Source organism: Epinephelus moara, chromosome 13 (genome assembly GCF_006386435.1).
Source record: "Epinephelus moara isolate mb chromosome 13, YSFRI_EMoa_1.0, whole genome shotgun sequence".
Lineage (NCBI taxonomy): Eukaryota > Metazoa > Chordata > Actinopteri > Perciformes > Serranidae > Epinephelus > Epinephelus moara.
Window position 1 is genome coordinate 18,158,892 of NC_065518.1, and position 13,067 is coordinate 18,171,958.

Here is a 13,067-nt window from a genome sequence, read left to right on the forward strand (position 1 = left end):
ATGAATTAGTGAGAGCTGTTTGGATTCATGCAGCTTTTGTAAAGTAGTGTGTACAATTCATGTGGTATTCATCCCCTTTTACTGGTTTCCCTTCTGGTTACAGGAGCAGCTCCCTTTCACTTAGTCCTGCCCGACAGCGGAGGGAGACCAATTACTTCAGGACCCCGCCCATTTCCAGAGGGAAACACAAAATATCCACAAATCTCATCGATGGATCCAGAGTGCCCGGCCACGTCTACAAACACTTGCAGGAGGATGAGTCAACAGACATGGAGTCCATAAGAAGGTGAAACTTTTTGTTGGTTTTGTCTTGTTTGTTTGATCCACAAAGAGGAAATTCTCTTTGCCCCACTCTACGCTGGTGTCAAATAGCCGGTGCAGTGACACAGACCCGCGGGCTAACCGGGGTTAAGTTGGAGTGGCAGAGGGATAATTTTGGGGGAAATGAGTTTGCAACTGAAATGCTCGCAGTTCAAATCCGCAAACTAGCTTATGAAATCTGATCCAGGGAAATAAATGAGATCTGCTGTGCCCTCCTTCAACTGGGACTGTCACAATTAATTTGGAGAACACACTTGATCCCAGCCGCTCAACAGTATCGTGGTGCTGGGGAAGTCCAAGAAATGAGTCTGTGTGTAATCCTCCCTGCACTTGCCATTGGGGTTGTTGCTGTGAATGAAAATGTGTTTTATCTGCGGGGTTTTTTGTCAGGGTTAAAAATACAACGACGGCGCCAAAGCTAATTACCAGATGATGCACGAGTTCACATGAAGATGTCCAGAATGGGCTGATTTTTGGCTCACACTCGAGCATTATGTGGATCATGGTTCACATATCAAATAAATGATTACATTTCCTGTCATGTGCGAGTTAAATATGGAGCCATACTGCGTGATTGCAGCCTTCTAGAACAAGACTACAAATTGCCAAGGATTAATTTCAGGCATTGACACATCTTGAATTCTCCTCATGCTCTTCCTGATGTCGAGTGAGGACAGCGAGTTGCCCTATTTTCATGGCTATCATAAGTGAAGCACAGCTACTGGCGCTGTTTCAGGGAGCTTTAACAGCAGGGAGGACTTTTTGGCAGAGCCACCTCTCGCCAGTTGGCTATCTAGGGGCTTAAAATAACTTACACATATTAGAAGTACAGTCTGATGATCCTTTCTGGCGTGGGTTCAAAAAAAAAAGAAAAAAGAAAGCTCGATGTGAAATCCTCTCCGACTCATTTGTTATCAAAGACGAATGTTCGCCCCGTTTCCTCAAGGAGTGTGGAGATGATCCATGTGCATCAGTTTTCTCTTTGCCTCAAAGATCTTGAGATTATGAGTAAGATTGAAGGAAATATTTAGCTTTCACTGTTCACTCAGATGCTTGTTTTACTAAGAGGAATAATGCACAGTGTCAAGCAGTTGCGCTGGCGTTTCCTCTTAAACAAGAAACACTAAAAACATTGAATTATTTTAGCTTTAATATCCAGATGCAGCAGAGATCTTTAAGCCCGAGCAAGGCAGTCCTATTTAGCATATGACTCAGAAACAGCCTAATTTGCTGTCATTGTGTGCAACTTGAGGGATGGCACTGTTATCAGAAATGTCTGTCATTAAAGCAGTAGTGTCCCTTGTGCATTCTGCTCACTTAAAAGTGCCTAGCAATGTTTCTATTAGCATGCCAACCCGATTGAGCGCTACAATGACTTGCAAGATACACTGCAAGCTGCCAAACTCTTTATGTGACCTATTTCCATAATTTACATTTTTAAACAAAGCTCCATGGAGCTCAGCAGTTCTTTCAAATGGTTGTGCGGGGAGATCCTGCAGGAGCATAACACTTTCCCTCGTAACACACACACACACACACACACACACAGCATAACACTTTCCCTCGTAACACACACACACACACACACACACACACACACACTCGTGCACACACAGAATAAATAAACAAACTAATAAAGAAACTAATGAGATTTTTTTTTTTAATCACAAAGGCAAAATCTGTAACCTATAGGCAATTAAACCTTACGCAGCTTTTTCAAGTGTTCTGGAGAGGAGCTGGAATAAGAGGGCCTCTCGTCTTCTTGGGGATAAGGCTGCGTTTGTACAGTTAAACAATTTAGATCTCATTAGCCATTGATAATTCCCGCGCAGATCCATCAGCCGAGTGTATCTCACCGGCCTTCAGGAGGGCGAAATGACGTATTTCTCGACTTACCAGCCATACAACAAGCTACCAAGCTCACAGCCCCTTCCTCCTCCTCCTCCTCCTCCTCCTAGAGCCCCCACCTCTCCCTTGTTGCCATGGATACACCCTCTCATCTCTGGAAATGAGAAATGGGAGGTGGAAAGTAGAGTGAGAGAAGGGGGGGGGGGGGGGGGGGTGAGGAAAAGAAGGAAGATTGTGCAGAGATGATGAGAGTGCAGCGGAGGAAAGATGGAGGCACAGAGTGCGGTAGAAAGTGTAAAAAAAAAAGAAGAAGAAAAGAGCGAGGCAAGAACAGCAAACAACGAGAATTCTCTTCCATGTTTTCGTATTTTGTGACAACAAATCCCCGCAGAGTATTGTCAGTTTCATTATCCGGTGTCAAAACATATATTTACCCATCGCAGATAAGGACCGAGTTGAAGGCAAATTTGCTATGGGAGTTATTTTTAGATATGTTTTGATCTGCCGGATTTACCTCCAGCTTGCATTCGCCCTTCTAATACCGAGGGAGGAGTGGGAAAGTAATTCAATTATTTAAACTTGGTTATGCTACAAACAGTCTCTGAAGGCTGACAATAACACTGGCTGTCTCCTAAGGCTTTGCTGGGGTGATTCTAAATGTGAATTGAGTCCTCAGTAACAATATTAACTCTTGTGCACATTCGACTCAAATACAAACTCACCCACTTGACTCTGGATAAGTTTTGCCGCTCTGCTGTATTATTTCCATCCTGAACACAAAGCCTTTTGAGCTTGTTGTCACCGTTTCATGAAACTCCACTTGTACTTGCGGACAGGATGCATCACTGTGTGAACATATACATATATATATATGTATATATATATATGTATGCTGACTCCCACCCAGGAAACACACCTACATTCACCCCAAATGTCACATTATAAGCTTGTAAGACTAGCTGTGTTCTGTGAGATAATGAGGGTCGGGCTGGTGTAAAGATTTAAGACAGGTTTGATCTTAAGCCAAACACCAGACCGGACCAATACACCGAATTTTACCACTAGATCTAGTCACACTTGACTCAGCAGCTGCACCCAGATGGAACATAATGACACTCTGTCCTAACAGCCAACAAGCGTCTGATTAGTGCATAGCATCATGCAACATACGAGTTCTTTGTCTATACTGAATTTATTAAATATGTACTTCCGTTATTTTATGTGAACAAACCACGTAGCTAGCAGCTGTGCGCACTAGATGGGATTGGAGACATAACCACTTAAAAAGATGGGTGAGGCTCCCCAACTTCTTTATTAGCCCTCCTGTATTCGTTTTTATCTTCGTCACACTTGTGTTCTACAAACAATCCAATAGTTTCACACTCACTTAAATTTGGTCTGTGGTTAGGGAAAATTTGGGGTGGCATTCTGGCTCTCTTGGTCGGAAATCGCTCTTTCACTCCATCTCTCACTGATGGCACGAAAAAGGGATTCATTCTTTCAATGATCTTTTTATCAATGGTATATTCTCATCATTTCAGCAGTTACACACTAAGTTTGACATACCACCTCATTTTTTCAGATATTTACAGGTATGTAACTTTGTCAAGCAAATCACTGCATCCTTCCCTAATATACCTATCAGTTCGCCAATTGAATCTATATTTTTGTCAAACCCACTGATCAAATGAGGCATCTCTGTTATTTATAATGCACTTTTGTGTCTAGATTGTACCGTCTACCTAGATTCTTTAAAAGTAGCCAGGGCAAATGATTTGGGGGTTGCTTTTTCGGAAGACTCAGATGGGTGAGAAGCCTATTTGATATCTTTGTAAGTTTGTAACATTATCTTTTAAACAGAAAACACACGTTTTATATTGTGATATTTACTGGAAATGACATAAAATACAGCCAACAGCAAGCAGATTGTTATAAGCAATGGTCATTTTCCAGAAACTTTCAGCTTCCTGTTCATCCACATCCAGCCAGCTGCTACCTTATTTTGTTTTTTGTAGTGAAATAAGAAGGTATCGTATAGATAATTGCTTATTTTACCCTCATGAATCAGCCGTTCCTGGTCCATTGCAGCACTTTAAAAGTAAGTGTCAGGTATAAATAGAAGCAAAATGTTGCCATGTTGGCACAGTTTTTAGTTTTGAGACACTAACTGCCATGTCTCATATCGTCCCCCCAAAAAACACATGAACTTTCTAGTAAACAACCATAATGTGCTCCGCTCTTCTCTGAAATTTGATGTCCTCCATGTTGACGACACCCTCCTCTGCTCTGCAGCAAATTGCGCACAGTCTGTCAAAGCACTAATGGCTCCGTTAGTCCATTTTTAAACATAATATTATGTCATATTTCATGTTACTAATGCAATACAAGTTGGATTTAGCATTGTGATGCCATCAGCACAGGTTACTGATGTAGACTACTTTTCAATTTACCAGAATGTGTCATAATGACAAATGGCAGTTCAGCTAGTTTGCATAAAATCAAACCAGTTTAAGCTGGTACACTGGACCACAACAGCAAAACTGGAAATCAACCCAACTCTATAGAGATTATGTAACCAAAATTAGAGCACACATGTTCAAAGAGTGGAATATTTGCCACATACACACACAGGCCAGGGTCAAGAATCAAGCAGCTGTGTTGCTAAAGCCTTAAATCTGCGATAAGGCATTCATGAGAGACGGATTTTCCAGTTTAACATTCATGCAGCAACAGTACAGACTGCCCATCCTGAGGATTATAAATAATTATACAAGATTATGAAAAAACAATACCTAAATAATGATCGTGTTGTTTTTTGAGCGGAACAATGGGGGGAATAAAATGGTAAAAATCACAAAAGAGCAGCAGCTTTATCTCCATATTCCATTTTACTCACTCTCTGTTATTCCTCTTAGGAAATGAGACTCCTGGATGAAAAGGTCACAGTATAAATGACTTGGTTTCTGTTTCTCACTCTGCCATTTCTATTCTGTCTTCTGCCTAAAGGTGTGATTCCACCGGTGGAAAGGTCGGCGCCCTCCTCAGCAGGACTTCACTCTCTCACTTCGCAGCCAGAAAGGGATGGACTGAGGTTCCATGCACCCGTCTGGATAAGGGAACAACCTACTTTCCACCTTCGTTGCGCACCCGCTCTGTGCCCATCATCCCCTCGCTCCAAGCGTGTGACCTCGAGGCAGGGAATGTGGACACGAGCCAGCAGAACCAAGGGGCGATCCTCAAGTGGCACCCGGCGCTAGCTGGAAAAAAAGCAGCGCCCATGAGCAATTCTCCCTCTCCTCCCCGTGAGACTGTCATGCTGGCGCCTGGTGTCATGCCCAGCGGTGTTAGCCCTCCTGCCACCAACACCACCGTTACACTGGGGTCGGAGAAGAATCTCAGCTCCACACAAACAACCTGCTCTATTGAAATCACAGTGGAGCTCGCACAGGAATTAAAACAGAAAAGCCTTTCCAGCTCCATGAAAATGTCCGGGTCTCACAGCGAGATCCACCGCGGTGGCACAAACACTCTGGAGGCTGGGACTGCGCAGGGGTCGGAAGGGAAAAGCGTCCAATATTCAGCCAGAGTTCTGCACACAGGTGGTGGGACCAGAGGTTTGAAGGCAGCAGGCCAAAGAGAAGCCCAGGGACAGTGCCAAGGTCAGACGTCCCTCGTGTACGGAGGCGCAAACCACTCCTTGGCCACCAAAGGACCCAGCTGCAGAGGAACTGGAAACGCTTACGCCAAGCCCTCCGCAAGCTGATTGGATTAACTCTGTAAAGCTTCAAAGACACTGTTTCCAAGAACTGTATACCTTTGCTGGTGGCACAGGATGGTTAGCAGGTGGGACCATCTGTGTGGCCACACGGACCAATAACAGATGGCCGTCCATTCTGAAAGGAACACGAACAGATTGAACTGCAGACGAAAAAAATATTGACACAGCAAAAAGACATCAAATTATAAAGAAACAGAGACAAACAAACACACATTGTGAATAAATGTGACTCAATAAGGAAAAACAAAACCGTGACTTGAGTGGGAGCTTGACTTAAACAGTGTATTGAAAAAAATGCCACTATTTAAAAGGAGCTTCTACTTAGAAACCAAAATAGTGTGTCATCTCTATGTTGTTTCTCTATTGTAAAGAAATGAAATTATATATGTCATATAATATATGTCATATAGACGTATATATATTTGACATACAATTGTGACAAAATAAAGACTAAGATAACAGTGTTAAATAAGGGCTTTGTTCATCTCAATCCATCTTTATTACCTGATGTGAAGAATGCTTGTGTTTGTAAATTGTTGTCTTTGAAGTTGTCTAACTGCCTGAAAGATGGTTTCATAAAACTGGGCTGTCTGTGACGTAGAAAGATGCAAATACTTTTAAGATTGGTGCTGTATGAGCAGAGAAACCAGAGAAAATGGGCTGTGGAATTTGTTGTTGCTCCAGAGGTAGAAAACCTACAACTACCAGAATGCATTGCACCACACTGGACCAATAAACACTCCCGCTGGTGGGTGACATCATGCAAGCTTGTCAGTTTCTACACAGGAAACAACATGGCAGCTGACTGGGATCAAACATTTCGAATTACAGTTAAATGGTAAGCTGAGATATGTTTCTGAACATGTTCGGAGAGACGCAGCAACAGAGTGTTGGTTCAGTTTTGATCAGCACTGATTAGTTTAATCTGAGTTTGAGAGACAAAGATGGGACGTCTCTCTGCGTCTGTGTTCATGGTGGCAGGCAGATGAAAAAGCAGGAAGTACAATCTGTAGTTCAAGCAACAGCCCTGGGGACAACCAAAATCTGCAAAATGTGTCTTTGAGCTGAGAAATGGGCAGCGAGATCTGGGCTCTGGTAAGATGAAGGGAAGTTTACCACAGTTAATTTACACAGTGGTTCTCAACCAGGGGTCCAGGGGATAGTTTATGTTGGTGAGGATTCTCAGTCATCCAGGTCATGGTAATCATAAGTGCTGTATCGTAGGCAACTGGACTTGCTAGAGTGTCTTGAAGACATTTCACCTCTCATCCAAGAGGTTTCTTCAGTTCTAAGAGTCTCAGAGTCTACAGAGTCTCAGGCTTTAAACTCTGCGTGGGTGTGAACCCTTGCAGAGTTGTTGAGGTTGCATGTGAGTCATTGACCCACCTGGCCATCTTGTGTGATGTTAGAGTTAGATGGGTCCAGGCGTGAACGTCAAGTGGTCAGATGACGACTGAGAATGGTTGTAAACTCAGAGCTCACATGTGACCTCCACGACTGTAAGGGTTCATACCCACACAGAGTTTAAAGGCTGCAACTCTGCACCAGTCTGTTAGAACTGAAGAAGCTTCTTGGATGAGAGGGAATAGTTTATTTTCTCTATTTGACTCACTACAAAGGTGAGCCCAACGTGAGTAATCAACCAGGTCAGCGTCAGACACGGACGGAAGAAGCCGTCCTTTGACATTGGCATGATACTTGGCTGGTTGCTGTTATATTTTAAGAGTGCTCAGCAGCATCAGGGGGAAACATGGCGGGACAAGAATGAAAGTTAAGGCGGCAAAAGTTCGAGGAGGACGGGTGGGAGGGATGGTGGATGGGTCCAACAAACATTGACTTTCACCCCAGGAGAGTGGCGTTCGCGTCCAGTAAGATTATAAAGCCAAACCCTGTTCTTTTTACCTAAACCCAACCACATGCATCAGTTGTTTCGAAAGAGACTGTATGTAAAGGGTAAATTTCCTGTGAAAACAGAAGTGTATTTTGAAGAAAGACAATGCATGTAACAGGCGGAACTTGACACGCCGTTACCAAGAGTACCTTGCACGTCATATCTAGACATGAAAAGTCCATGACCAAATGTCTATATGTGATGAGGTTGGAGTGATGCCATGTTCCCACTGGACACAGGTGCCCTGATATGTCAGTTGTTGCACAGCCACCTGTCAGCAGTCGCCTGGCTGTTCACACCAGAAGCATCTTTCTGCTCCTCTGTTCTGTTCTGTTCACATGTAGAGCTCTGTCTCCGACTGCTTTGTGTCTGCTCATCTCTCTTGCTCTTCATTTACAGTCCAATATGTGGAAGCACTGGCGCATATTTAATCTTTTATCATAATCAGATCATTTATATCATATCTAATATATCCTTTATATCGTTCACAATAGATCATCAGTGTGTTTTCTTGCCAGATTTGTTCTCAGCTCATGGAAAAAATAAACCAGACATAGAAACGGTCGTTTCAGGTCGTTGCAGATCGCGAGCCAACCACGGAACTTGGTGCTGCACTGCATCTGGTTTGAACGGCTTAATTGCTTAACATGGGTGCTGAAAGAACGTGAGCAGCGCTGTACTGAAAATCGTTGCGCTTCATGATGCTTTAAAAGGACTATTGACACGGCAAACACAGAACACAGAATAGCACTCAATGCTATTACTTAGGGCTAACATGTCTAGGGCCTCCAGGACCTGGCTGCTTGCACATACACTCACTGGCCACTTTATTAGGTACACCTTGGTAGTACCAGGTTGGACCCCTTTTGCCCTCAGAACTGCCTTAATTCTTCGTGGCATAGATTCAATAAGGTGCTGGAAACATCCCTCAGAGATTTTGGTCCATATTGACATGATAGCATCACACAGTAGCTGCAGATTTGTCAGCTGCACATCCATGATGTGAATCTTCTGTTCCACCACATCCCAAAGGTGCTCTATTGGATTGAGATCTGGTGACTGTGGAGGCCATTGGAGTACAGTGAACTCATTGTCATGTTCAAGAAACCAGTTTGAGATGATTTGAGCTTTGTGACATGGTGCGTTATCCTGCTGGAAGTAGCCATCAGAAGATGGGTATACAGTGGTCATAAAGGGATGGACACGGTCAGCAACAATACTCAGGTAGGCTGTGGTGTTTAAACCGTGCTCAGTTGGTACTAAGGGACCCAAAGTGTGCCAAGAAAATCTTCCCCACACCATTACACCACCACCACCAGCCTGAACTGTTGATACAAGGCAGGATGGATCCATGCTTTCATGTTGTTTACACCAAATTCTGACCCTACCATCTGAATGTCGCAGCAGAAATCCAGACTCATCAGACCAGGCAACATTTTTCCAATCTTCTATTGTCCAGTTTTGGTGAGCCTGTGTGAACTGTAGCCTCAGTTTCCTGTTGTTAGCTGACAGGAGTGGCACCTGGTGTGGTCTTCTGCTGCTGTAGCCCATCTGCTTCAAGGTTTGACGTGTTGTTGGTTCAGAGATGGTCTTCTGCAGACCTTGGTTGTAACCAGTGGTTATTTGAGTTACTGTTGCCTTTCTATCATCTTGAACCAGTCTGGCCATTCTCCTCTGACCTCTGGCATCAACAAGGCATTTTCACCCAGAGAACTGCTGCTCACTGGATATGTTCTCTTTTTGGGACCATCCTCTGTAAACCCTAGAGATAACCCTAGACCAGCCCGTCTGGCAGCAACAACCATGCCACGTTCAAAGTGGCATGGTTGTTGGTAAATCACCTTTCCTCCCCATTCTGATGCTCGGTTTGAACTTCAGTAGGTCGTCTTGACCATGTCTACATGTGTACCTAATAAAGTGGCCAGTGAGTGTTTATTACTAGAGAGTGAGTGTTTGGCTGCTAGGATAAAAGTAAAGGAATGTGGGCCTACCTGTTATTTTGCTGTCCCAGCAATGGCCGTCGCTTGGTCAGCTTGTTCTCCGCGGTCAGTGGGCGACACTGCTTAGCAACTGTAGTTGACAGCTACAGAATTCTGGTCTTAATCATATCTAACAACCAAAAGCTTTTCAGATGGGGCTCACTGAAAAGAAGTCTTATCAAATGCGTGTCAGTAACCTAATGTGTATCAATAACACTGCATTTACACATACTACCCACACTGTTATGATACTGAGCTGGATGAACTTCAGAAGAGTATCCTTTTAAGTATTCTGAATAATCAATATAAATACCAAAGATGTTCAAATCACAGCTAACACAAAACATGCCAAGGTTAGGGTGAATTTAATCTCAGTTTTCCCTGTATTTCCATGGCAACAGGCACCTGTAGCATGCATTGGATTTAGCCGAGCACCTGTTTAGCTATCCCCCATACCCCGACCCTAAAAACAGCCACAGTAATTAAGTAAAGCTCATTATTTTTGCTTCAGATATAGGTAGCTGCTCTCAGGTGTGTGTGTGTGTGTGTGTGTGTGTGTGTGTGTGTGTGTGTGTGTGTAGTTGGAGGTCCACTGAATTAATGAGGCTAAAGACGGTGCAAAAAGGAAGGAGAAAGTACTCCCCTGAAATTATCTCCTCTCTTTTATTCTCAAATTTAGCAAAAAAAAAAAAAAGAGCAATGAAGGTGCCAACTGAGTGTAGGATAATCGTTAAAGTTTTCGGTGATGGAGCACACTGCAACACTCCATATGTGAAGAAAAAGGTATTTCAGCTTGTACTCTTTATTTCCCATGATGCACTTTACGCTATATCCATAGGCTATGAACACAAAAGGAGATCAACTTCACTGTTTTGAATTATAACAGCAGCCATGAGGTTTGTGGATGGAAATGAAGCAAGCTGAGTACAATTCTTTATTTATGCCTCATTTACGTCGGATTCAGTATATCTCAGTTCCCTCCCTCTCGGGTTCGCCATGACTGCTGGCGAGGGAAGTTGTACAGGACTTACAAATGGGTATTACTGAGACTTCCTCATCACTGCTCCGCAGAATAAAACCATCTTGAGTCTATAAGAAGGTTTTTATGAAGATTAAAATGAACTTCATTGATCTCCCAGGGGAAACTGTGCCAAGGCAGCTGCAAAGGAAAGATAAAATTACCATAAATAGAAAATATTTAGGATTCTAAATACATACAGTAACTGTTGGCTAGACTGGATTCGCCACACATTTCACAGAGTCTCCACCTTTAAAGATTTGCATACTGTATTTACCCTGCAGTGCGAGACCATAAGGGAAGGTGTGCAAATACAGGCGAGCGTCAAATTAAAGGAAATCAAGCGTACTATTTATGGTAACTACTACTTTGTATGCAAAATTGTCAGATATTATGCAAACACTGAGAGCACACAGGAAATACCTGTATCTTATAAATATGAATGTCCTCATGTCCATGACCAGTAGTTTATATTTGACAACATATCCTCATCCTCATATAATACCTTCCAATTTATCACCAAGGTTATGTTAGTTTTAGGAAAGGAATCATAATTGGGCAAAGACTGTATTTAAAAAAAATGGATGTAGCTATCATGACGTCATCCATTGGTTTGTGGTCTCCGATTTGGTAACCTCGAGTTTGGCATTTCTGCTGTCGCCATCTTGGAATTTTGGAGTCAGAGGTGACCATATTTGGACAAGGGAGTGGATCTGACTCATGGACTGTGATGACGCCTCACAGACAGCCTGTCACTTACAGTAACCATGCTCTTAATCATGCATAACTCCTAAGCCTTGAAATAATTTAAATGGTTGGCTGTAAACATGTTTATTTCCGCTGTAATGTCAGGCATTTTGGCATCTGTGGGAATTGACTCACTTTTGGAGCCAGCCTCAAGTGGCCATTCAAAGAACTGCAGTTTTTGGCATTTCTGCATTGGCTTCATTTTTCATCCCCGGAGGTTGCCGCTTGCCGTTGTATTAAAACAATGTGACATGACAACATGTGATTACATACCGTGAAGAAACTTAAAATCTGACTTTTAGTTTCACACAGGACATGAACCCCCGCCTCCTGGGTCAAAGTCCTGTATTTGTTTGCCCACCCTCCCTTTGTGGACTTAGTTGCTCTTTATACTACATGACCTGATTCTTCTACTACCTGATTGTAGAAACTGTCAAATGTTTTTGGCGCACGCCAATTTTGGCTTTTGTCTGTACGTACATTTTTAGTATAGATTCTACGCACTTGTTTCATAAATGTTACCCCTAGCTAGAATTCCTTTAATGTTCCTTGTTGAGGAGATATTTATCGGGAGCTGAATTACTTGCAGAGATCTCTCCCTCTCCAAAACAAACAGATTGGTGATTTAAACCAGAAAAACACTGAAAAACGCAGTTTTACATGAAAAATCTGACACTGTTTGGCTCATTGCAGAGGGGCTGCTAACAACGGTGGGTGATGTGAAATCATGAACAGCCCCATATGGAGCCAGTATTTGGTTTGTCCATTCTGGGCTACTGTAGAAACATAGCAGTGCAACATGGCGGACCTTTAGGACCAGGAATCACACACTGTGTAGAAATAAATGGCTCATTCTAAAGTAATAAAAACACGCCAATTCTTATTTTGAGGTGATTATACACTAAAGACAACATACTTAATATATTCCATTTCTCCCAATATATCCCCTAAATTCTATGCACTGCACCTTTAACTGGTCTTAATTGGTCATCTTACTTTAACATTCAATGTGAAAGCAAACCATAAAGTACAGCACATTTATTCTAAACAGCACAGTGTTGTAGTCAAATTTAAAACTGGAAGCGACGGTGCTGTGATAGATTCCTGTCAGAGGAGTCTCTTCCTAGCGTGGCGCTAATGAGAGGCCATGTGGCTTTGCAAAGGAAGGCATCGGTCTTTGATCACAGCTCGCGCTAAAAGCCGGAAACGCCGTTTGAAGCACCAGTCGAAAGAGTCTCGCTGCTGACTGGGTTCTCCCGCTGAAGGACGGAGCCGAGGAACCAGAGAGAACCCGCCTGAAGCGACGGTGACTTGGTGAACTGTAGCTGTTACTGTAATCAAGACACAGGAAATGAGAACACTGAAGCCTTGGTGCAGTCTATGAAAAAAATATGACTTTCATGTTGCATTGTTGCATCTTGTTTGGGCTCTTATATTTTAAACATGTTTTCTGAAAGATGTGTTTGTAAGATCATTAAAGGATGT

General features: G+C 43.0%; 1 protein-coding gene across 1 annotated transcript in view; it reads left to right on the forward strand.

The window, feature by feature from the left end:
- nrg3b (neuregulin 3b) overlaps nt 1-6,405 on the forward strand; it is a 303,274-nt gene extending 296,869 nt beyond the window's left edge. Inside the window, exons 8-9 of the mRNA XM_050060435.1 lie at nt 104-286; nt 5,176-6,405. Coding sequence (XP_049916392.1) covers nt 104-286; nt 5,176-5,932 — 940 coding nt within the window. The 3' untranslated portion in view covers nt 5,933-6,405. The remainder of the gene's footprint in view (nt 1-103; nt 287-5,175) is intronic.
- Nucleotides 6,406-13,067: the final 6,662 nt, after the last annotated feature.